This window comes from Drosophila obscura, unplaced genomic scaffold (genome assembly GCF_018151105.1).
Source record: "Drosophila obscura isolate BZ-5 IFL unplaced genomic scaffold, ASM1815110v1 contig_1, whole genome shotgun sequence".
NCBI classification, from domain to species: domain Eukaryota; kingdom Metazoa; phylum Arthropoda; class Insecta; order Diptera; family Drosophilidae; genus Drosophila; species Drosophila obscura.
The window spans coordinates 3,400,874-3,427,017 of NW_024542679.1; the positions used below are offsets into that span (position 1 = coordinate 3,400,874).

The 26,144-nt window shown below is 42.6% G+C and overlaps 1 protein-coding gene across 3 annotated transcripts in view; it reads left to right on the forward strand.

The window, feature by feature from the left end:
* The first annotated feature begins 538 nt into the window (after nucleotides 1-538).
* The window catches only part of LOC111069502 (LIM and SH3 domain protein Lasp), a 28,527-nt gene continuing 2,921 nt past the window's right edge, over nucleotides 539-26,144 (forward strand). The window contains exons 1-4 of one of the 3 annotated variants that reach the window (XM_022359598.2): nucleotides 539-1,197; nucleotides 15,878-15,972; nucleotides 25,644-25,776; nucleotides 25,878-26,013. In XM_022359598.2, coding sequence (XP_022215290.2) covers nucleotides 1,129-1,197; nucleotides 15,878-15,972; nucleotides 25,644-25,776; nucleotides 25,878-26,013 — 433 coding nt within the window. In that variant the 5' untranslated portion in view covers nucleotides 539-1,128. The remainder of the gene's footprint in view (nucleotides 1,198-15,877; nucleotides 15,973-25,643; nucleotides 25,777-25,877; nucleotides 26,014-26,144) is intronic. The other 2 variants (XM_022359600.2, XM_022359602.2) reach the window with 2 other exon arrangements.

Below are 26,144 nucleotides of genomic sequence, written 5' to 3' on the forward strand. Positions count from 1 at the left end.
TAATTTTCCCATTAACTAATAGTAATGGGTATACAAACGTACATACGATGCGGGTAGCGTATTTTATTTTCAAAATAAAACGCCGATAAGTTCGGCACTAAAATACCGATTTTTATATTTTCGATATCTGAATGTTGCGAAAGAGCTCAAAACTCATTCTTTCAACGCAAAGTGAGTCTTGATCTTGTTCCGAGCCAAATTTCTTACAGTATATTTATTGTACCAGAGGGTATTTAATATTTCCACGAAATTTATGTAACTTTAATATATTTTACGCATTAAAGGTGAAAGATGTCGGTGGTCATTTTTGTTTTGTTAGTAAAGAGGAGGATGGAGCTACAATGAGCCTTCACAAACAGTATTATTTTGCGCGGTTTAACAAAGGGTGCTCAACTTTTTAAATAGAGGGGTGTTAAGTGGGCTAAGTCAATGGTATGGTATTTAAATGGTATTTCTCGAAACTGAAATGGTATTTATTTTTAGGCCGGATGGCATTTTTTATCCTTATCGCCACGGTCACACTGGACTTCAATTTGCCGCCCAATTTTTTTCCGACCGGTCGACTTAGCGGACGCGCGTGAATTTTCTGTGAATACAACCACAAAACAAAACACACAAGTGCGTCTCTGCGCGCGTCGCTTACCTGCAGCGCAGTCTCAACAGCCGTCGAAATAAAAAGCAAAAAGTACGAAAAAGCCGAGTGATTTAGGTGTGAAAAAGCGTAGCTTACAAAGGAAACCAGTTGTGGGAAACAGAACAAATTTTGTGATTTGTGACTAGTGTCATAGCTACGAAAGTTTTCGTTTCTATCAATCAATCAGATTTGAGCCTTGAGCCTCAACACGAAAAAATTGTTTCATTTCTTGTTTTATCCCCTGTAATCGTCGTCGTCGTCGCCGCTACCATCAGACCCCCCTACAATGCAATATTGAGGGGAAGTTGAGTGGAAGAAACGTGAAAGAGAGCAGTGCAAAATTTTGAGAGTTTTCCAGCGGTCCTGTGGCCCCATAGTTCGGTGTAAATAAAAGTGCTTATACATACACAGCCCCGCAAATCGGTTGCTGGATCTCGTCCGAAGAAAGAGTAGAGAGGTGGTACAAGAAGAAGCAGAGCGAGCGAGGATCGAAGATGAATAAAACCTGTGCGCGTTGCCAGAAGGTGGTGTACCCCATCGAGGAGCTCAAGTGCCTGGATAAGGTGAGTTTTGTTAAGATATTTTCAGTTTTTCAAAGGAAAAAAATGCATATGTTTCCATTCCGTGTTCCCACCATTCCGCTGCTGTTGCTCCTTTTGTTTTATGCCGCTGCTTCTTCGCACTTGTTAAGGTGCGGCGAGCGTTAGAGCGAGACGGCTATCTAGCACATGGCAAGCTGGATCTGATCTCTCTGTGCTCTCTCTCTCTCTCTCTACCCCCCATTGATCATGCGTGCCTTTTGCTCTGTTTTCGGTTTATTATCCTATGAATTCGTAAAAAAAGCTGTTGGTTTGCCTTTCGTTTCTTGGAAATAACGGCACAGCATTCGTACGTGCGTGTGTGTGTTTGTGTGTTCGAGTGCTGCTGTGTGTGGGTGAAGCAACAAATTTATTCGCCAACTCAGGAAATTGAAATTTGCTGCTTCCGCTAGCAGAATTATGCTCTCACTCCAGCTCTGCCTCTCTCTGGCGCCCTGTTTTGTGATCTTTCTGTTGCTTTTCTGCTGCTTGGTCGAAAAAGAGCAACAAAAGCAAATCCGTTGACCGACCTTGAGCGCATATTTGAGCGAGACTTGAGACCAGTTTTGTATTTCTTCTACTGCGTTCTCACTCACACTCACACATGGCGGGCTTTCTTTGCCGTCGTACTGCTTATTGGTTTATGCTTAATTCCAGTTTATTTTTATTGAACTGTTGTTTGTATTCTTTTTGAACAACCATCACCTCTCCGCCCCGACCCTTCTTCATTTCTCGCCCTTCGCTTGGCGGCTGTCACTGTCTCCATGTTTTGTTTAATTTCGACTCTGCCGCTGATAACGGGAATACGAGACCCGCAACCAGACACAAACATTTACAAAACACAACCGCAGCGCCGTCTCCCCCTTTTGTTTTCGAATCCATCACCAGATTCCAATTGGCATTCCGCCGCCTAGTTCTTGTTGCAATCAGGCGATGTCAATCTCGAAACTAACCCCCTCCCGCTCTAACGACCTAATTGTAAGAAAGATAGATGTAAAAGATGGGGGGGGGGTCTCGTTCTACATGCCTTACTACCTTACCTTCTATTTAGATACCTTGATTTCAGCGTTACTCTCTGGCAGATACTCGATCTTTACAGCTGCTGCTCCGGTTTCTGTTCTCTCTTCTGCCTCTCGCTCGCTCCAGCAGTTCTTCCTCCTCTTCCCCCCCGCAGCAGCTTCTAATTATAGACAATGGAGTAATAGAGAAGACGAAATTAAGTCAGTTATAAAATATTTATGCTATTCTGCCCCTGTCTGGTGCGTACTTACTGGCGTGTGTGTGTGTGTGTGTTTTGGCTAATGGAAATGTTGAAACCTGTAAATACACAAAACAGCAGACAGGCTGACAGCCAGACGGTGGCGATAGTGGGGTAAAAGATTGGAAGTAGGTGTAAGATATAGTGGGATGGGGATAGCTAGACGTGTTTACCTTTACATGAAATTGCATTAGTTTTCTTCGTCTTCGTTTGCAAGTCGTTGCGTGTCTTGTTAGGGTGTGTCATGTGCACCCTGATTGCAAAATATTCATGTATTTCATAATAGTACGTAAGGGAATAAACAAAATGATTGTTTTAACGGAGGGCAGTGCAATCAAAGCTTAGTTCCCATGTGACTTACTTGCTGTGGGGATATTTTTTAGCTTTGAATATTAGTCAGAAATCATTACCTCATCTAAGGCTGGTTTTTGTTCAATAGTACATCATCCAAGGCTATAATTTTAAACGATTATCATTTCTCGAGTGAATCACGCGACTTATTACGACGAAAAAATTGTTTTACTCTTATTACTATTATGGAATCATCCTACTGATAGAGTAGGATGGAAGGGAGGAGGAAGGGAGAGCAGCACTCTTTCCATTAGAATTTGCTTTGGTTCCTGTTTCTACTGCTATCTGCACGTGACACATCCTGATATAGAAATCGATACTCGTGACAGCAATAAACGGGCATTTTATACCAATTATCGTATCTCTGGGTATCTCTGTCTTGTATACACACACACACACAAACCCACACACACCCAAATACACACACACGCTGTGTGGCACGCGAATGCATTTGAAAGAAAATGGCTTTTTGAAATGTCCCGTTAAAGTTTTGCGGCTCTGTGCCGCCGCATCGCTGCCGGGCTCATTGTTAATCGATTTTTGATACCAAAAAATTAAAAAAAAAATAAATAAAAAGTATAAAACGAAAAGTAGAAAAAGAAGAATCAGAAGCAGAAAGAGAGAAGTCAACTTGTTCCGTTTGTAGCTGTCGCTGTGGCCTGTCGCTTCTGTTGCCAATTTCATTTATCTCTGAGTTTTATTTGTGTGTTCCTTCCTGTTTCATTGCTCTGTTGTTCTTGTAGCTGATGTTGTTGTCTATACCCTATAATTGCCGGGGTAAATAGGGTTTCTTTAGGGATTAATACTGAAAGGGAGAGAGCCCGTTGCTATGGAAGGGATACAGCAAAGACTCTTCACACTCGCATTAAGGAGGTTCTTAAGCGATACAGTTTACATTGGATGTGGTGGGAAAGGAGAGATTTCCCTCAATTGAAGGGTATCCTGATAGTCATAATTCTCCACTACTTATAGCACTCTTCTTTGTTGTTGCATTTGAGTTTTATTTTGCACGAAATTTGTGGAGTTTGACTTTTGCTTTGGGCTTTGTTTGGCTTTCCAGCCACACTTTTAGAGGATGAGTGTGGCGTTGGGCAGGGGAGGGGTAGAGCTGCTTATTTCATGCTCGCAAGGAAAGTAAATGACCTCTTTGTTGCTGTTGTCACGTTGTCATGGGCATCCGACAAAGGGGAAAGAAGGAGGGGGATCGGTTAAACTCGAGAGGGATAGAGTGAGAGTGAGAGAGAGAGAGAGGGGGGACGCATAGGAACGTGCCAGTTTTTTGGCCAGCTTTTTCTGGCCAATTTCGTTGAGCACGAGTCGTCGTAGTCATCGTTGGCGACAGGCGGACAGAGATGCAGAGAGCGACACAATGAGAGGCAGCGAAGCATCAAACATAAAAGCCGTCCGCCATTTGACTTGGTTTTCCACTTAACGAGAAGGGGGGGGTTCGCGGGTCGCTGGCCCCTGTTCCTAGCCTAGCCCCTCTTCTGTCTGTCAGTCTGTCTCTCCGTCCTGTCATGGCACACATTTTGCCACAGAAATGGGCAGCGATAAATGTTGGAGCAGGCCAGGCAATATTGCCTATTGCAATTGCCCTGTTAGTGGTATTAATTTTTGCATCCTTTCGAGTGACAAATGACTACAGCAACAAACTTCAAAGCAAAAAGAGAGAGGTAGTAAAAGAGAGAGAGAGAGAGAGCTACTGTGGACTTGTGTCTCCTAAGTTATATTTCGATATATGGTAAAGCAGTGCCGCTCTGATTTACACTCACCAAAGTATGGAAATGGGTGACTCTCTTTCGCCTTGCCTCACCTTCAGTTTTTATTTGCCTTGCTGTGGACCATCTTCTGTCAAGAAGGAGAATGAGTAGAAGGCAGAAGAAGTGGAAGAATGACAATAACTTTATATGTATTTATTTATTTGCATATATTTTCTCTTCACTCTTGACTGAGCGCAAGCATGCAATGGTGAGACAGACAGAGAGATAGAGAGAGAGAGAGCGCCTCTTCACCCCACTCACTCAGTTGAAGAGACAACTTCAAAACTAAAGTTCACTTTTGCATGACAATCAATTTTTCACTCTGTTGCTGTCGGGGGCATGGGCTTTGTGCAGTCGAAAGGGGTAACGGGTATGGGGGAAACTGGGAGTGAAAAGAGAGAGGAGAGAGGGTGCATCAAGTGAGGCATGAAAATAAAAGTGGTCAAGAAGCAACAGCGGCAGCAGCAGAGGCAGCGAAACGAGTGACAGATGGGAAGAAGAGAATCATGTTTTGACTTATCGCTGTCTTTGCATCTCCTCATCGTCATTTCCTTTGCACTGCTCTTCCTCCCTCTTTGAGTAGAGAGGGTATTCCGTACTCCTCTCCCCTTGCTGAGAGTACCCTCATCATTGTCTTTTTTTGTGTGAGAACTTTTGTGGCCTGCGGGCTTCGACGATTATGCAATTGTCTGCGACGAACCCCTGCTCCCTCCATCTCTCTCTCCACCACTCACTTTCATTTCACTTTAATCTCCCTCTGCCCTCTCCACTCACTTTCGTTGCAGTCTAATCTGAGACTCAATCTCTGCCGTTAGTTTTTCCCTCTTTTCTGCTCCCATTTCCACTCATTGACATAATGTTCCAATTAGACTTGGGCTTTCATGAGCTTCTTGGCTTGCCAATTGCAAAGATGACAGCAAATCAAAAGGCAAAGCCAAAGAAGGAGAGAATGGGAGCGCAATAGAATTGGCTATGCTTGAAAATTTCGTTTTTTTTTGGAACAAAAATGTACTAAAAATAAATGCAAAAAATCTCAACTATTGTTCAATTCTGAGAGTGGATTGTAAGTTGCTGTTGGGGAAACTTTAAATAGAGTTTCTGGCTGTGGCTGTGTGCCTCCGAGGGCTATATGCTTTCCCTCCAATTAAACGTTTCCCATTGTTGGTTTTTTACTTTGTGTTGTATAATTAATTTCGATGCTTAAATTTTTGACTAATGACCGAAAGAGGCAGACGAACACAAATGATTGAAGACCTCTTTTTGGGGTTAGCTGCTGTTTCTACTTCTAAAGTCTTTGTCTTCCTTTGCTCTCTCTCTCTGTCGGTCTGTCTGTCTCTATCCCTCTCTGATGGCTTCCTGTCACATCTTTAAATGTTTCTGTCTCCCTCTCTTGTTTTGTCGCTGGGAATTACAATTCCATTTATGTTAATGCGTATTTTCTTGTAATTTGTTGTGCTTCCAACCCATCTTTTGTCTCTTCTCTATCTCTCCACCTCTTCCTTTGTCACTTGTAATCACAAGAGTGGGAAGAATGAACGATCCACCCAGCCACAGCGATTCACTTACTTGACTCTCTCTTGACCTCTTTCCAGATCAGAGAACACTCAAAAGAGAGGGGAAGCAGCAGAGCCTTCTCAAAAAATTGCTTTGTTTAAATTCAATTGATCTTTATTAACTCTTCTGAGTGGGGGGAGCAGCAGAGGGGGCTTTGGATCACTCAACGACTCGTGCAATGTCCGCAGAGGGGAAACAACTTGAACTCGTCCGTCTATTTTCTCTCTTTGCCGTGCTCTTCCTGCAGAGAGTATTCTTATTTGGAGGAGCAGTTTGCCAGGCAGGGAAGGAAGTCAGAGATGCTGCCGCCAAACGATCGATAAAATGATCTGGAAGGGAAGAGTATTTATAGTCTCGGTGCAGCAGCCAGAGTTATTTTTATTGGAAGCATTTGCATGGCATGACTTTTCGTCATCAGCCAATTGATCCCCGGCATGGGGTTGCAATGCGATGGGAGGGGGGTGTGTGGTAGGGATGTGCGTGTGGCTATGTTTAGCTCTTTTATTGCATCTGGCTTTGCCAAGGAGTGAGTGAGAGAGGGGAGGGAGTTGGAAACAGAGAAGTTCAAGTGGTTGCTTGACTCTTGTGCTGCTGCCCTGCACTTGAGGTTTCTTCACGCTATCCCCCCTCTCTCTCTCTCCATGTCTTGCTCTTGTAATTTTTCCTCCGATTTCCCCTCTATCTTTTGCTCTAGTTGTCACTTAAATAGCGCTTCCTTTTACAGCGAAATCTCTTCTATTATTCAGTTTTGCTCTACATTTAACCTCAAGCCGCATTCGGCTGCTCTGCTGTGTGCTCCACATACAAAAGTTTCGCTTGTACTCATTGTGTGCTTTCTCACTCTCCTCTGCGCTCTCTCTCCCCGTCTTAATTAATAATTAAATGGCAAGCTTTATTCCAATATTAAGTTCTCTGATTGGATAGGAAAACTTTTAACCACTTTGCTAATCTTTTAGGCAAAAATCAAATAAGTTCCATAGAAATGAGTTGAAAAAGGAAGGACGGATTGCACTTCATTTCATCTGTGTGTGTGTGTGTGGTGTGCGCTTCCAGGGAACATGTGACAATCCAATTGGAAGTTTGAACAGAGATAGTGCCTGTGGGTGCAAGGGGAGAAGCAGTGCGGAGCTAGGAGGGTGGAGTGCAAATGTGTGAAGTTTTGACGTTTATAAATTAAACAAACAGAATGTAAAAACGTCAGCACAATACAGACAGATAGAGAAAGAAGAGGAGCACAGTCACAACCAGACCCAGCGCCCAGAGGCATTTGGTATTGACTTTGCTAATTGAGTGAAGCGAAGAGCAAATGTGATGGCGAGGTGCGGGTTCGGGTGCAGGCACGCCATAGGAAGAAGTGGAAGAGTGTGAGAAGGAGTGGGCGAATCTATATCTCTCAGGTATCTATGTATATGTCATGCTCGCATACTCTCCCGCTCTCTTGAGTGATCTTCCAACAATAGTTTCCAAACACAAATCATTCTCCAATTAGCCTTATCCCCTATCTTACACTCCTTGAGTGACTTGGAGTGTTGGAGAAACAGCCAGCCATATGGTAATCGTTAGACCTTCTGATCCGCCTGCACATATGCTGCTGGCAGAGGAGTAGGCATGCATCCATCCATCCATATATCAATATGCCGCTGCTCCGAAAGAAACAAGTTGGTAATTCCCTATTTGAGTAGCGCTAGCGAGAAGAGCAAACAGACGTCATTTGATTGCTAGTAGTGCAGGAGGAGGGGGAACTGCTGCTGCCATTGAGTCTGTGTGAGCACATTAGATGGCGGGGGGATTTCCTCTCTCTCTATATCTCTATCTCTGTGTCAGTCACTCCCCCCACGTGAAATCAAAACCCACTTGCATTTGGCAGCTGCTGCTGTCGCTTCTTCCTCTGCACATGCACTGCTTCTTCACATGAAACTGCTTCTTCCCATGGTACTTCTTCTTCCCCTTGCTTCTGGCTTCTGAAGCTTCCTCTTCTGCTGTTTCTGCTGGTGCCTCTGCTCTTACTCCTACTGCTGCTCCCACTTTTGCCTTTGCTTCTGTCTACTAATGACGCTGACTGCTGCGATATTTGGAAGTTGTAAATGATGAGGGTAGGCGGGGCACATATCACACACTTCCTACTCCAAGACACACACACACACACACAAACACACATACGCTAGATAGGGGAGCACAGCTGATGAGGCGGAAGTGAAAGCGACGAAGCAGAATTAAACTGCTTCGTCTCTCTCTCTTAGGCTTAAGCTTAAGCTTCCATGCCAAAGCGCTCACACACTGCCACTGCCACTGCCACTGCTGCTCCTCTTCCCTTTCTTTCTCGTCTTTTGTTTTTTTGGCATAAAGTTCAAATTTTTGGTCAATTTAACACGCTCTGGATGTGGATTTAGATCTGCGCCTTTTCACGCTCTGCTTGCCATACAAATCTCTGCTGTCTATTTAGCACATAAATCTCTACCAACTCACTGTAAGGTCAAGGTGGGATCTAAAATAAATGGAAAATGCTGTTTTCAGATGCCAAATGAAATGATTTGGACATTTCCTTGGAAGGTGGAATGAGTGCAGTAAACGGTAAAGTTCAGCAAGCAGTTCACTGGTGACTCATGCAGTTGATCTGTGTATCTCCCCTTTCTTTCTTTCGCTTATTCACAGCTGATTGATATTCTTGTCTGTCTGTCTGTTTGTTTGTCGTACATTTGCAATGCCAGACTATCTCTCTATCTGTGTCTCGCTTTCACAGCTGATTGATCTGTCTGTCCGTCGCATTCTCACCGCCTTATATGGTGGCCTCCACACACACATGACATAATTGTCATTATAAACAAAACCAACAACAACAACAACTGTACTTTGGATGAACGTTGAGCAAATGACTGAAAATGGTTTTAATTGTTGCTTTTCCATGGAACGTGTGACGTGACTTGACCAGAGACCCGACCAGACCCAGACCTCGTTTTGCCGTTTAAAGCCCAAATTTGGTCAAAGTCTCTAATTGAATGTTTATCTAACTTTTTGTTCGAACGGTTGTGGTGAGTGTTTGCTTATGCAATATTCACTCGCTCTTTGCGGCTCTTCATGTTTTCCCATTTTCACACGCTGCTGGGAAATGCTGCGGGTAGTGGTGGAGGGAGCCAGTAGTATTATCTCAGTGTAGATCTATCCATTGATGGGGGATCCGTGCATCGAACATGTTTCAATTTAATTCAATTGTGTTTTTTCGGGGGTCTTATTTCGGGATAATTATCAAGTGAGAAAAAGAGAAAAGAAACGAACTGCATTGAGGGTTTGGTTGGTGCCTCTTTGGAGGGTGTCATAAATTGAATTTTATAGCCAGACAAAGTTTTGGTGCGACTTGGAGCCAGCCGCCTTTGTTTATTCGAGTTTGAGTTTGTGGAATAAAAACTGGAACTTTTGCTTGTATGCATATTTGTGCAATTATTATGCACATAACAACACACAGCACACCCAACATCTACATCTACATCTCTATAGCGAGACTACAGACAATCGCCCGTCATTTGGCATACAAGGCCTGGGCCTGTTGTAGTTTTTGTTTTCAATCAAAAAAGGGGAAAAAAGTGACGCAATCCTACGAATGGACACACGACAGGCAGTGAAGAGATTAACTGCAATTGGAGACACGGGAAGCACTCGAAATAATGAACAGAAATCAGTGACGCGATTGCTTATATGGCAGATAATAACTCCAGGGTCCCCCCAGGCGTTGCAATCTCGTGGATTGGAAATTTTTGTTGTTGTTGTGATAGCAAGACATTCCCAAGATCTCAGAAAGATTATGTCACAGAGTTCCGTTCATAAAAGTTCTCGGGTAAATCTTATTCTTTATAAAGCCTATATCTCTCTGAAGAATTTCTGAAGTTTATTTAGTTACGAGATTAAAGATAAAGCAATCCCTAGAATGTGAAATTATTTATTATATCATTTATTATGAAAGCTAAAATGGGCCTCCAAGGTTTGGCAAAAAACATTCCTCACATCTGAAGTCATTCCGCAAGATAAGATCTGTTCGCATTGTATGGTTGCCAAGTAAAAAATCTCCATTGAATAAAAACATATGGATCATGTTCTCTTTCAAACTCATTCCACAGTCTGCACTCTTGCCCTCGCTCTGGTCTGCTCTGCCTGTCTCCCATGTCACACCACCATAGCGGTAAATGAGATCTAAACAAAAGCAAAAATTGATTAGAATCGCATTGCTTTTTTATGATCATTATTCCCCCTACATATTTGCACGTACTCACGCGCATTCGAATCGAATCTGAGAGAATCTGAGAAAATAACCAAATAATTTGTTTATTAATTTCGTTTATTTTTTGTTGCAGTGGTGTGCGGTTATTATGGGAGAGAGGGGTGGGGCGTGGTGGGGCGCCCACCAACGGAGCAGCGTCTCAATGTGCTTGAGTTTCGCTTTTTGTTTTTGTGGCTTATTTTTGTGAACCTAATGCTTGAGGAATGAAGGAGATGGAGAGCGGATGATTCACTTTCCAGCAATGCTGCTGCTGCTATGTGTGTGTGTGTGTCTGCCAATGTGGAAGGGGGGAGTGAGAAAAGAAGAGAGCTTGAATGGAATTGTTGTTCTTTTTTTTTATTTTTAGTCAATGGAAATAGCGATAACTTTATTTTTTCTTTGTTTCTGCTGCCTCTCCATGCTGCTCATTTTCTACAGCTCCCTTCCTACTGCTTTCTTTGAGTGGTAGCTGTTGCTGCCTCTCTTTCTTCCAAATAATTTGATTGCGGCTTTTTTTGCAGTGCTTGTTCTTCCTACTGCCTTACCATATACAGCTTCGGCCCACTGTTTTGACTAGTTTCTTCTCACTGTTTTGCCTTCCTACCCCTACCTCCCTTTTTCTCTTTCTATTGCTTTTTCTTCCTACTGCTGCTTTGACCATTACTGTTGCTGCTGTTTCTTTTTCTTCTTCAACTGTGTATTCTTGCTATTTTCACTATGCATGCCGTGGTTACGCATAAAAAGAAAATGAGGAAGAAAAGAAGAGAGAGATAAGAGAGCGACTTTAAATCGTGATTAATCTCGCATGTAAAGTCGTAGAGAAGAGCTTCTACTGCTTCCACTGCTTACAGGCCACTTCATTCCGTTGATGTGGTTCATAACGGTACTGGCTATACACAACAGCATTTTAAATGTTTTTGTTCGCTCCACCCCCTCCCTCTGCACGTCTAGACCGCCATCGACCGTCAAAGTTGAATTTGTGCTTAAAGAAAAGTGGGAATTCGGACAATGGACCCCCCCACCTTTCCTCTCTCTATTTGAAGCGTCTCCCATCTTTGGTCTCCCGCTGAATATCCATAGAATTCTTTTCTCTCTCTCTTGACCAACAAAAACAAACAAAAACTTAAAATACAACAACAAAAGAAAAACAAAAACTACAAGAGAACCAACTAACTAACAATGCGAATCTGGACTTGCAGTTTGCTCTCGTGTCTCGTGTCGTGTTTGCCATTTTTCCATTTGAAATGTTTATTGTCTAAAAGTTTTGAATAGAAATACGCTTTAGGAATTCCCTTCACTTGAGGGTATATTAGACTTGAGAGGGACTTTACAGAGGTACAAAAACTTTAAGGGGTATCCTGAGCATTGAAAGGAGTTGAAGATGAAAAAAATCATCTGAAATATGAAATGTAGTGCATTTTTGACTATTTTTTAGTTACAGGGTATTATTCTCTTCTCATTCTATACTCTTGTTTTCTTGAAAAATCGAATTGGAAAACCATTCAAGAGAAGACAAGAAAAAAGAGTAGCTTTCAATTGCACTTCAAATGTCACAAAGCGGCAAAAGGATTTATGGCCCCACAAAATAGTGTAAATGATGTTGAAAAGGTTCTTGGAAATTGTAAAACAACAAAAGAGGGTGCACTCTTTAAATCCTAAGGAAAAGTGAAAAATCTCTATTTAAAGTTACTTCCTGCTCAAGTAAATGGGCACCATAATACATTACCTTCTTAAGCGAAAGCTGCTCCCAAAGGTACTTCCAAAGGTCCCAAAAAAATATCTAGCAGTGAAACCCTTTTCTATGCCAAACAGTGGAGACACATTTATCACCAAAGTTCATCGGCTTCCAACAGCACAACCAAAACAAACGAAATCTTTGCTCCCATTTCGGTGTTTTTTTTTTTGCTCCAGTTCCCGGTTTCCTTATGCAAATTAAAGAAATCACTTTGACACTTGAAGACTTCACGGCTTTTTTGTTGTTGTTTGGACTTTTATAAATAGTTTTTTTTTTTGTTACCAATTTTTTTGTGTTTGTTGCTTTTTTTTGTGGTTAATTTTGTTCGTGTGCCGCTTGTTGTTGTTGGTGCTGCTCATTGCCCTCATTTGTCATTCGGTTGGCTTTTGCCCCACCCCCCCAACTCTCCTCAAAGGTAATCCGAGCGTCAATCCACTTCACTCTTCCACAAGGCACCCCACCCCACCGCAGCCTTTTGGCCCATTGTCTTTGACCATTTTGTGGCTCATGCCAATTGTTTTTATCATCGGGGAAACAACGTTCGTTGAAAGCGTGCAAATTCGCAAATTCGAATGCAAATTTAACACCTCCTCGTCGTCGTGGTTGACAAAAAACAGCGAAACAACAACAACAATAACAATAGACCCAAAAGAAAAGAAACAACAACAGAAACAATTGCAACAGCAATCCAACAACAGAAATACAAGACCCAAGGGAAGAATCGAAGCATTTGATACCGCTTTGGTGATCGAATGTTGAACAGAAAATCGAAGGGAAGATACTCTTCCTTTAGAAAATTCTTCACTTCTAAGATTTTTTTTTTCTTCTTTTCCGATTTTTCCTTCTAAGATTTTTCATTAGATGATACTTTCCGTTGGAAATTCTTCCATTCCAGCTGGAAATTTTTACCTTGAGATTCTTCCAAGATTCCATCAGAAATGCTCCCATATGAGAATTACCTTACATCACATACTTCCCTCTTTGCAGTTGCAAAGCTCTAAACAAAATCATCATACCCTTCGACCAGCGAATTAAAGGGTATTCCAAGAGGAAAGAAACATTTAACTTGTGTGAAAATTGAGCCGCAAATTGAAAATCAAGACGAGAAGCACAAAAATGTTGGGGCACACAAAAAGTGGGTTAAAGCGAGCATAGAAAATTGAATGCATCGGAGGGAGACAGGAAGAGAGAGAGAGAGATACCCTACCCTGCAATGACAAGAGGGCGTGGAGAGGGGAGTGAGTGAGTGACCAACAGCCAAAACGATTACCTCACTGCACCCATTCAAACACATACAAATACACACACCGAATGCACACACACACACACACCTACAAATGGAGACAATAACGTCATGCATCTGTGGTGGGGCTGTGACTGTGACTGCATTTTGTGTTGTGACTGCTGTGAAAGTGAAATTGAAATTTTCATGTGGTCAAGCACCCAGCAGCCATCAGTAGCAGCAGCAGCAGCAGTAGCCAGCAGTTAAACCAGAGAGAAAGGAGAGACAAAGCTATAATGAATACCCTTTGGAATGCGATCTTTTCTATGGGACATAGTTTCCTTATGCAGAGATTTTTCCTTGGTGGGGTGGATTCTTTGTACAGAAACTGCTACTTTAGGAGATTGTTCTCTGAAATCTTGTACGATTTATGTAAGAGCTGCAGCGAAATTTCTGTCCACTATCCATGAAAATGCACTAGAAGATGTGTTCAAAATATCAAATTTTTTTTTTAAAGAAATATTCAAAAGGTGATTCTTTTACGGAGTTTCTTCCTTGAGAGATTCCCCCATTATATTTTAAAGGAAGGGTATGCCTTTCTCTCTTTTGGAGCTGTCTCTCTCTCTCCCTCCATCTCTGTTGGAATTCCCAACGGTAGTTCACTCATATTTAACCCCTGTGTGGCCCCTGTTACGCATGCGCGCCATGAGCTCTGAGCCGCTGAGCCCTGGAGGCCCTGAGCTGGAAAGCCATTTACCCAAATCTGAGCTTTAAATTCGAGCTGTGGAAAAGAAAAGAAAAATCTGATGATTTATTTGGGTTCCTCAACTAAGGTAGGGGAGGAGGTCAAAAGATTGTTTCGCTTTCAGCTTTCTGTCTTTTACTCTCTGTGGCGACTGCCTCTGCCACTGCCACTGGGTGTGGAATGTGGTATGTGGCAAGCTTTTGCTTACTATCAAAATAACAATTAACTATCACATGTTGCTGGGGAGGTTTTTTGTTGCTGTGGTCTACACTTTTAATTGTGGCTTAAACTGGTTTTTTTTTTTGCGACAGCTTCCAGATGCAGACACAGACGGCAGACAGAGAGCAGCGCGTTGAAAGCCAATTAGCAAATATTTTTTACTTGGCATCTCTCTCTGTGGCTGCCACAGCCACAGCCACTCTCTCTCTCTTTCTGTCTCCTGCTAATCCGCAGACAAGTTAATCGTTTGTTGACCTCCCATCCCATACCATTGCCGACCCACCCATCAAGGATGAGGAGTGTAAGTCGTCGCCTTTTTCCATTGCGGTTTCGAGAGTGTTTTCTTTGGCAGAAATTTGCATAACGCGTTGCACAGACAGCAGTTCCTGGCTTCGTTCCTTCTACTACTGCCACATGCCACAAGCTGCATTCAGGCCAAGAACTCCATCAGAATTACACTCCACTCCACCACTCTCTCCGCTCTCTCTCTCTCTGTCTATCTGTCCCCCTCTGTGGCAGTTGTCGGGCTCTGTGGCAGCTTCTTTAGAGATTCATCTGCCAAGAAGTCACCACAAATCATGCAACATTCGAGTGTATTCGAATGTTGACTGCTTATCTTAACAGTTATCTCAATACAACGGTACTGCTGTCTGAGAGGCAGTCATATGTGAACGGTTACTACTACTGTCTCAAATATCAGCCAGGAAGGAGAAATACTCTCTCAGATACAAGCTATCATTTATGTTGTGGATAGCCTTTTACTGGTTATTTCACACCTTCATCTATGCTGATTTTTTTGCTATTAACTGAGCTTTATCTAGGGGCTATATTCATAAAAATGGCTTCCTTCTTTTCGCTGTTTTATCTTTTATTTATTTTTTACTGTCGGTTACAGCCATAATTATGGGTTTATCTTTGCTTAATCTAGAATTGTAGTACTCTTATATTATGCCTTTATCTTAGCTGAACTTTATTTAAGGCTTCTTTTCATGGTTTTTCTCGTCGTCGTTTTTACCCTTGATCTCTGATAAACTTAACTAAAAATGTTTTATCCAAGGGTTTTCTATTATCTTTTATTTGTATTTTAAAATGTTCTATAGCAGCGATAGGGCACGATTTTTGAGAGGTTGATAGAGTAAAGTTTTTTATCCCCTTGATGTGAAATTGTTTTAAAAGTTATTCCAGATGAAAGTAGAAGACTCTTTTTCTATGGTTTTATCTCTACTTTTGCTTGTTACCTTGCATTGCGGCTTCTTTAGCTTGTTTCTATTCTCTTCTCATTTCGTTGGCCAATTAAATTTTGGAAAATATACCAATTAGAGTGGAGTTGCTGCTTGCGTTGCTTGTGCTTCAGAGTTGGCTTTAAGTTTGCGCCAATTTGGCTAACAAGCAAACAGGCGAAGCAGCGAAGGGAAAGCCAAAAACAAACAAAAAAAAACCAAAGCAACCAACAAATACTAATAATAATATTGCATTCTCAACAGTTTCTCTCCGCTAGTGCTGTTCTCTATTTCATTTCATTTCATTTCATTTCTATTCTTCTTACATTTCTCCGTTTCTTTCTACTTCCAGACATGGCACAAAACGTGTTTCAGATGCACAGAATGCGGCATGACGCTCAATATGAAAACCTACAAGGGCTACAACAAGATGCCCTACTGCGAGGCGTAAGTACAACAACAACAACAACAAAAACCGGCCCAACCCCTAAAGCAGAACCCCCAAAAGCAGCCCACAATCAACCGTATCCACGCCAAAAGAATTTCAGAGAAGGGGGCAAACACCACACCGTTGGGGCAATCACGCCGCGGAGGGTCTTCTTATCGCGCGCACCCACTTTTCCACTTTGGGAATGTGATGGATACCCCCTCCCCAACCACTGGGCAGGGGCAGAGCGGCGTAGTCCCGTGCGGAGGGTGGTCAACCTTGATTTAGTGTACCTTTCTACCTTTCCCACCTTTTTACGCCCCATTCTCCTGCAATCTTCATTAGTGTCGTTTATCTAATCGCTAAAGAGAAAGAGAGAGGAAAAAGCGACGCAGTGGGAGCCATGGAGGAAGTGTGGGAGTGGGAGCTATAGAGGTACATATCTGGACAGATAGGGGGACTGCCTGAATTCGCTGGAAATTTGCAAAGTTTCTTCTAAACGAAATGCAGTTGCCGTTCCTCAGCATTCAAATGTAGCCGCTTTTCTCCATTTAAGGGGAAAAAGGCAGAGACCCCCTCTGCACTTCATTTAGGCGGGGTGGCAAAAATACAGCAGATGGTCGCGCACAAGCAGAGAGGGCGGACTTGGGTGGGAGTGGGAGTGGCAGTGATTGGAATGCGGAAATGCAGCTGTGTTGAGATTAGAAAATAGAGAAATAGGCAGAGGCAGAGGGGGGCAGACACCTGCACTGAAATGAGGAATTTGTGCCTTTAGTTCGTTGTTAACAAATCAACGTTTAGCATGAGTTTTCTTGTTTTATTTAGTGGAAAATTAATTGATTCTAGTGAAAATTAAAATGTAATCAGGCCCAAGCGGAGTCAGCTATCGAATTTATGAGACTTTTAGCATTAGTTTACCCTTAGAAGGAGTTAATTTTTGCATGTCGAAGAACATTTAATAGTTTGAAGATTTTCTAGCTATTTATTTTTTTCCAGCTCTGTCGTTGAGTTTTCCGTGTGAACGGCTTTCCCGGGCTTTTCTTCGTGACACACAGAAGGGTGGGGTTTTCCTGAAGGACTGTTTCCTGTGCTTCCTTTAAATCGCGATTTTCCCGTTGGGAATGTGTGCCACATGGGAAGTGTTCTTGCCCCTGTACCCCCCTGCCCTGTCATGTTTATTGTTACCACAGACAGAACACACACCAGACTCCCCTCACGTGCTGCCCTCCAAGCACAGAGACGGGGCAAGTGTTTTGCTTTGTATTCGGACAAAACTTTGACTCCGGACTCGACTCCTCTTGCATTTTTTTTTTTTTTGCTGCAGTGCGTGGCTGCTGCTGCTGCATTCGTTGGCCTTGAGCCAAGGGCCTGGGGGGAGGGGGAAAATGAAGGGTAGAAATTGGTTGTATCCTGGACACCCAGGACTACTGATCGTACTCCTCCTGCTGCTGTTGCTGCTGCTGCTATTCCTGCTCTAATGCAGATTTATTGTGGATGCCACCGCTGCGGGAATAAAAATTCCATGCGGATTGAGTTATGCGTCCGTTAGCTCCATTGCGCAGTGTGGTGCCCCCTATGCCCCCCTCCCTCCCTCTCTTTCACACTCTGCTTGTGCAACATTTCAGTGATGTCATCGCCTGCTGCATAAATTCTGCATTGTGGAAAAGCGGCTGCGCCTGCCAGTCAGAGGCAGGAAAAGCTTGTGCCGCTTTAGCGGTAACGCCCCATTTTCCGTTTGGCACTTTCACTGCATTTCCTCGAACCGCTTTGCACCTTCTATCAAACCGAATGTTGTCTGCCGCCTGCCAGCCTGGTGCATGCCCCACAGAGGCTCTAGAGCCGCTTCTTCGCTGCTCCCTGATTACGTGACCCCACGTACACACACACACGACTCTTATGGCTGTCTGTCTGCCTGTCTTTCTGTCTTCGACTTGCCTCTTTCCTATCCCAGTTCGGGTTCTCTTCTTTCTTCCTTTTCTTGCAGAGCTTTTCCTCTATCTTTGGACTAGATTTTCCCTGGACTTTTCCCGACTTCCACTTCAACTTCAGCATTTTGGTTTGCATTTTATAATTGCTTGAGAAGTTTCTTCTTCGGTTCTCTTCTGCTTCTTAAAAGATATTTCCAACCAAAGTTTTCATAGTTTTCGTACGAGAGAGAGAGGTCAAAGAGAGGGTTCCCCAGGGGTCAAGGGGGTCTTCTTCCTCTGGGGATAACACGATGGCCATAAATTATGAAGTTCATTCGCAGGATACGAGTAAATGAGGGAAACATGCAATTAAACTTAAGAGGGCCACACATACTCGTATTCGTACCCGCATGAGGCCCCAAAGAAGTGCCATCAGACGGCACTTTGATTGGTAACACTAGTCAACACGATTTTTCCTCAAGGAACAAAACGAACTTTTTCTTAAAGATTTGGGGCTTAGAAATGGTTTGATGATATTTTTTTTTTTCTATGGCAGAACTTTTTTTTAAAGAATTTTTGAAAACTGGTATTTTTTAAAGCTTTTTTCAGAGGTAACGCTTGTTTTTTCACATAACTCTAGTATCTTACGTCTGGTTGTAAAGAACTTTGCTATTTTGAAAAGATAATTGACGCAGCTAAAAGTTGATGCCAAACACTTTGTGATTTCAGCTTACCGTCTGGGAAATATAAAGCATTGAAATGCAAAAATGATGATTTGTGGGGTATTTAACGAAATTTTGACTTTAAAAACTCAGGAAAAGTCGAAAAAAAATTATATCTTGTGTCCCTATTTTGTGTATAGGTGCGTTAATTTGGCGTCGTTTAAGGTATCGCTTATTAAAATCTATGGAGAGACTGGAGCTAAAATTCGTTAACCAAACCTAAAAAATGGAAAAAATGAACAAAAAATACCTTTGAAGGCGGCGGGCCCAACTGCCAATTGGGAACAAAGGAACGCGATCAGGTACCAAATGTACAACCCTTGCTCGTTTGCTTTGTTCCCAATTGGCAGTTGGGCCCGCCGCCTTCAAAAAGGTATTTTTTGTTCATTTTTTCCATTTTTTAGGTTTGGTTAACGAATTTTAGAAGTTTCTCCATAGATTTTAATGAGCGATACCTTAAACGACGCCAAATTAACGCACCTATACACAAAAAAATAGAGGACACAAGATATAATTTTTTTTCGACTTTTCCTGAGTTTTTAAAGTCAAAATTTCGTTAAAAATACCCCACAAAAATCATCATTTTTGCATTTCAATGCTTTATATTTCCCAGACGGTAAGCTGAAATCACAAAGTATTTGGGCTCAACTTCTAGCTGTTTTAATTACCTTTTCAAAATAGCAAAAATTCTGTACAACCAGACGTAAGATATTAAAGTTATGTGAAAAAAACTATCGCTACCTCTGAAAAAAGCTTAAAAAAAAAATACCAGACTTCAAAAATTCTTCAAAAAAAAGTTCTGCCATAGAAAAAAAACCATAATTCTTTAAAAAATTTTAAAGCCCCATATCTATCAGAAAAAGTCGGTTTGGATCCTTGAGGAAAAAAAAAGTTCGGTTTTGTCGAGTAGTGTAATTGGATTGAAGATGAATGGTAGACAGCAGACTGAAGACAGAATCAAGATGGAATGGGAGGAGCCATAAAAGTTATGGCCACATAGGATTAATAGAGGGAAACGAGTGTGTCCGCTCGAATGGGAAGCAGGAGGCTAAAACGAGGGGAGACCTCTTGAATACTACTGGGAGGAAAAAGTGTGACATTTTTTTAATATTTTTGGTAGATTATGAGCGGAGTGTCCTCTGAATGAATGTGTGCGAAATCTGTTCAACAGATCCATCACAGTCTTTGCCTACAATCTCTGAAATACTTTACCTATTTTAAGTTAACTTAAGAGAGAGATTTACTTAGGGAATAATCTCAGGGCATGATCTACTAAGTAGACAACTAACTAACAGACAGCTCCACAATTTTCCTTCAACCTTACTCCACAATCACTCGCATTCCTGATCATTGTCACAAAAAGATCTTCGTAAAGAAAGATGTGCTTAGAACACGTTTATTAGTCGCAAATATCTGCCTTAATTTTTAGAGCATAAATAAAAGTATTATCGTTCAATGGATACTCAAATTAATATCCTAAAAGTTCCCAGAGAAATGTCAAACAGACTACAGATTCATCGTCATATTCTCAGCCATTCCTTAAAGCTATATCTGTGACCAGGCACAAACAGGTATATTTTCCAGTCAAAAGCGGTTTTCCTGCAATTGCAACACAACTTTGAACTTTGAACAAACTTATGGATCGAAAATTTCGTTGTCGTTTTCCAACAAACTAAACTTTCTCTCTGCCCTAATTGCATCTTGAAGTCGTCGGAGTCTCCTAGTCGTCTGCTAAGCCTTTTGTCAGTGTTTGTGCCCCCTTGAAGAGGCAGGGGTAAATGGACAGAAAAGGACATGCCAGGAATTGCACACACATACACAGACTGGTAGATGTAGCATTCATTTGGTTTTTGTATGGCAGCATCCTACTCGTACAATATATTACATTACATTACCTTCGAAAGAGGTGGAGGGAGAGTAGGCTGCCCCCTCCACATTTAAGTTGTGGAATTGAACTAGAAAATAACGAGAGAGAGGGATAGAGAGTGGAAGAGAGCGGAAGAGACACAGATGTTTACAATGTCCTCTTTTTCCGGTTTTTTTTTTCATTCGCATTCATTGGGGGTAAAAATCATACAAAAAAAAAAAAAGAAAATAAAGAGGAATAAGAACATGAGCTCTTTTCCGAATGATGGGTGGATCCTACATGCATGGTGTACAAGCTTATATGTATATCATTTGGCATTTATTTATTAACATAAAAACCCAGTGAACCATGGTCATGCCCCCACCACCATCCCACATATGTATGCTTGCTCTTCTCTGCCCCGCCCACCCTGTGCCACATTCCTTGTCTTCTCTTCCCTTCACTCATTTCATTTATATTTGTTTTTTGTTTTGTTTTTTACTTTCGTTTTGAAATGCGGCTTAAAAGAGCCATCAAACAATAGTGTTACGGGGGTTATACATATGTACATATATGTATGTGGTATCTGTGGTATATATTATATAGGGTATTACCTATATATTCGCTTGATTACTTAAGCCTCTCCCTGTCCCTGTGAGTGGATGGAGAGGGGGGAGACCTCTTTTCAATTACCCAAAAAACAGAAACCGAAACAGAGACAGCGACAGCGACAGAGCTTTGTCTTTTGTCTCATTTTGTATGCAAAAATAAAATGAAATTTGTTGTGTAGTCGCTTCCGAAATATTGAAATGTGAGATGTGGGAGTGGTCCGACGGGTCGGTCGTGCCTCTCTTTCTTTAAAAGCTTTAAACACGCGATGGGGGGGAAGGGATCCCGCTCTCCTCTGCTGCTGCTTCTGTTAACACTCGAACTTTTGTATTCACTTTGATTGACTCGCTGCAACGGATTATGAATACAGAATGAATACCAGATGATGATGAGGTTTTATGGATGCGTTGTTGATGGGCCAATGCCAATAAACAAACAACTTTTGCGGGTGGAGTGCCAAACGGCGGCAGTGGCACGGGGCAAGTTGGCAATGGGGCAAGGGGGCATGGGTGGGGAGCAGTGGATAATCGCATTGGCGAATGGACATGCATTTAATTTTCAATTTTGAACGCTTTTCGCGTAAATTATGTGTGAAATGATTTCTCTTTTAGTTATGCAACGAAATTCGTGAATGGGGAATTAAGGGAATTATTTTTGAAAGGGAATTAACACCAGGCGAAAGATTTTGCAGCCAGAGATTGGGAGTAGAAAGAGAGATTTATACTAACCAAGAAAGAGATATACATTTCATTCCATGTATTAGAATTTCGTCAACTTTCTTCAACAGAAACGTGTAGTAATTGGGAGACTCCACACTGTTTCATCTTTATAGTTTCTCTGGCCCAATCTTTGGTCAATTTCTTATCATTTCATCGCCCCTCCCCCCTAAGCTCTCCCTCTACAGTTTCGATGTTGATCCATTGCACAAGAACAATGACAACAAAAGACTGTCATGGGGGGAATGGTGTGGCGTGGTAACTGGACACCAATCGGCATTGCCAGCTCTCGGGATTGTGTTCCACATGCAACAAAAAATAAACTAAAACTGAAAACTGTAAGCCAGAAAAAATATGTTGACATCCAATGAATGTCCAAACTGTTTTCATTCCCCCACAAGAGGAGTAACTGGGATGTGGTGGGTAAGGGGGTAAGGGGGGCGGTGATTCGGATTGGCGTTGGGCGTCTGGGTTTCTGTTTGGACGGATAGATGGATGTTGTTGATGGTGTGGTCGGTTTGCAACAGCAGCAACCGCACCGCATGATGTAGTCGTCCACCGCTTGATGGGGAGGCAGGAATCCAGGTCTCCCTCCTTCAAACATCAACATCAATTTGCGTTGGGAAATCATTAACAGGCCAGGAAGCGGTAGATGGAATGTGGCTGATTGTGAATATATTGGACTATGGGATACCCTAGAAAGGAAATACCCGATTGGAAGGGGATTAGAGTTCTTCTTGGAAGAAGATTTCTGTCTGACTGGGAATGTCCGCTACAACAAGAATTTCGTCTTGAAAATCTATCTGCCTCTGTATTAGTTTTGCCCAAGTATCCTCCTATTGGAATGTTTATTCTGTTCGGTTCGAAAGGCTTTTTTGTGTGTGATATTTCCACCTATTTTGCACAGTGTACATAGCAGTGCGGAGAAGCAGGAGAGAAAAGAATATGACAAACAAAACTGTTGTTGTTTCTCTGTTCCACATGTTTTTCTTTCTGTTGCTCCTCCTGCTCTTCCGTTTCTCGTGTTCTTTTTGTTGCTGTGTCCATTGTTTGTGTATTGTTTACAAATAAATTAAACTTCTTTGATAATAAAAAAAATAAGAGCAAAAGCTCCACATAATAATAAAAAAAAAGGAGCAGCAAAAACAATTGCATCATACGCACACACACACACACACATGGATTGCCATGCTGTCGCCTCTGCTGTGTGTGTTGCACCACGATGCCCCGCGTTGTTGCTGGTTGATCTATTGGGAACGTGCTGAGACATCCGCTGCTGTTGCTGATGCTGTTGTTGTTGCTTTTGCTGCTGCTGCTGATGTCCGCCAATGTCGCCGGCGGGCGCTTAAGCATTGTTATGTCATCATTACCAGAGTTGCCACCAACAGTAGCAGCAGCAGTACCAGCACAAATGTGTGCCAGAAGCAGCAGCGGCAACAACAAGAACAACAGTGTGTGACCGGACCAAATGTGCAACGGCAATGCGGCGGACGCTGCACTCTGCGGTGGCTATTGCTTTTGGCTTTGTACTTATTTATGCCCACAAAACCCCACCCCACTCCACTTGCCATTCCGTTCTCATACTATTCCCCCCACCATCTATGGTACCCCACCTTCTCTCTCTCTCTCGACAGCACACACATACACGTATTGAGCGAACGATAAAGCAAAGCTTACGGCAGCAACAATGCATTGGTGCTCTCCTTGTTGCTCTTCTTGTAGCTGCTGTACTTTTGCTACACTGCAATGGTATAGGGTATTATGGTTCTATATAGATGTTTGCTACAAAGCCATCAATTATATATTCGCGATTAGCAACAAAATCCAAATCGTATAACCATAAAATAAACCTGCCATAGAAATCAACTCTCTTCAAGGGTATCAAAGCATCGACTTTCCGAGTCTCATTTCTTGTTTCTGCTTCTGCTACTAGACCTCCATGCATCGTTGGTCTCTCTTTTGCTCCTCCCTCTTCCTCTGCTGTTGCTGCCGCTGCTGCTGCTGGTTTGCTGCTGCTGCTGCTCACACGGTTTGGTCACATTAAACGGCCTTGTACTACAATCCACTATCTATCTCTGGTCACCTTTTGTGGTGCCATATGCGTGCGCGTATGCGAGTGTGTGTGTCTCAATGTAATGCCTACATTCCAATGCAATTTCAGCTTATTGTCGCGTCCCTCCCGTCTCTACCCAGCCTTTCGCCGGTACACGTCTGTGACTCCCCCCTTCTTTGCTACCCTCCCTCCCCCCCTACTACTTATCAACAGCACTTGACGGCGCTAGAGGGGCGCCAGCTGTGGCGGCGATTAGAAGACAGAGAGAGAGAACTTTGGTAAAATGGCCATAATAAATATTATATAAAGCCAATCGACTTGCATGCAATTACGTTTACAGTATGGCCTAACGGCGGGGGCAGGTATAGGGAATGGGGGGGTGTAGCACTCTATAAAAGTTTATCAACCTCTCTGCCATGGCTGTGTGTGTGGTGGCTATCGCTCTGTTCAGTTATCAGTTCCGTTGATTTGTTTGTCTCTCCAGAAATCGATCGATCGATCGATTAGACCACTGATGGGTTAAAGTACTCTCTGCATTCGCGCGCAGTGTGCTGGCCCTCGAAAAGAACAAAAAAGCATTGGGTCCGGGTCTCGTGGCATGAGTGGATGAATGAATGAATGGCTGTGCCCTGCCCTGCCCTACTCTGCCCTGCATGTTCGTGCATGTCGATGCATGGATGGTTGTGTGTGTGTGTGTGTGCAATGCTTGTTTTTGTCCATTATGATTACTTTTGTATAACACATGCGAAATACTGCCTGCCCTTTGCTGCGGCTGCCACTCTGCTGCTGACAATAACAATAATTAAATTGATGTATTAGTCTGTGGGGGGAATACTGTACGTACGTATGGCACGCATAAAATATCACAGCTTTTGTGCTTGTACTTTTCTCTCTATTCAATTCTTTTTATCCTTTTTTTTTCTCTCATCAATTTCGATTAAGATAACAGTCAAGTAAGTAAACAGTAAACACAGTGTGTGCTAAAAGTTTATGAATTATGGTTCAATCTGTGTGTGTGTGTGGGCTAAATGATTGCAACATACTTTTGGGATTTAGTTGTAATTGAAGGGGAACTTAATGAGTATTGGGGATTGGAAGTACTCCTGGAACAAACTTAAGTAAAATCACGAACTTGGGGAAGTTCTTCATCTCTCTTTTGTTATTTCTTTTAAGCGTACTCTCCTTAAAGCTCGCTCTCTAAGCTTTGATTCGATTCTTTAAGCTTCTCTCTTGGTATGTGCCTTCTCTCTGTGCTGATGTTTTGATCTGCTCACAAAATGCAGGCTGCTATTCTTATCTCTTCAGATCGTAACTAATTTACAACCGTAAACCAAACCTCAAAACTATTCTGTGGCTTTATTTTTTTATTTTTTATAAATTCCACTTAGCCACAGAGAAATCTCTGGCATTTTTGACCGTTATTCGCCAGCGGGTGAATGAAATTCAAAATCAAGCCACACAAAAATTGTGGCTGTTGCTGTTTTAATTGATAAAAAAAAAAATCTCCTCCGCTGTGGCAGCTGCTGCTGCTGGGGCGGGGTGGGGGAGAGGTCAGAGGTTTTCACACGAATAAAACAGAAATCAGAGACTAGGCAACAGAGACCAGATGGATGGGCTCAAGCCCTGGAGCAGCGGACGGCAGGCCCCCACTCCCGTGACGCTGAAATCCGAGTGCATCTCCAGCTGCATAGTAAATTTGCAGCGCATTCGCTGATGGCCCGCGGGCCAGTATTCCGAACCAACTTTATCTGTGTGGCATGCCACAACACGGGCAACAGTAACAGCCCACATCCAACCCTACTCTATCATTTTCTCTCTCTTTTCTTTTCGGACGACAGGCATATACCCAAGGCCAAGGCAACGGCAATCGCTGATACGCCCGAACTGAAGCGCATTGCGGAGAACACGAAGATCCAATCGAATGTGAAATACCATGCGGACTTTGAGAAGGCCAAAGGCAAATTTACACAGGTACTCCCCCACATTCAGAGTATGAGAGGTTTTAACTGTACTAATTGCTGTCCGCCTCCCCCCACCCCATTCTCATTTCCATTCCCATGATCCTCTGACAGGTGGCCGATGACCCGGAAACGCTGAGAATCAAACAGAACACGAAGCACATATCGAATGTGGCATATCATGGGGATCTGGAGAAGAAGGCAGCAATGGAGAAGCAACGCGGCTCCGCTGAGGTCTCCGATAGCAGCAGTAAGTACCGTTTCATTATTTTCTCTCTTCCCTCCTTCCATCATCTATCTATCTATATATCTCTCCTTCACACTCCCAATCATCCAGTATCTGTATCTATGTATGTATATACTAAATGCTTTATTCTTTGT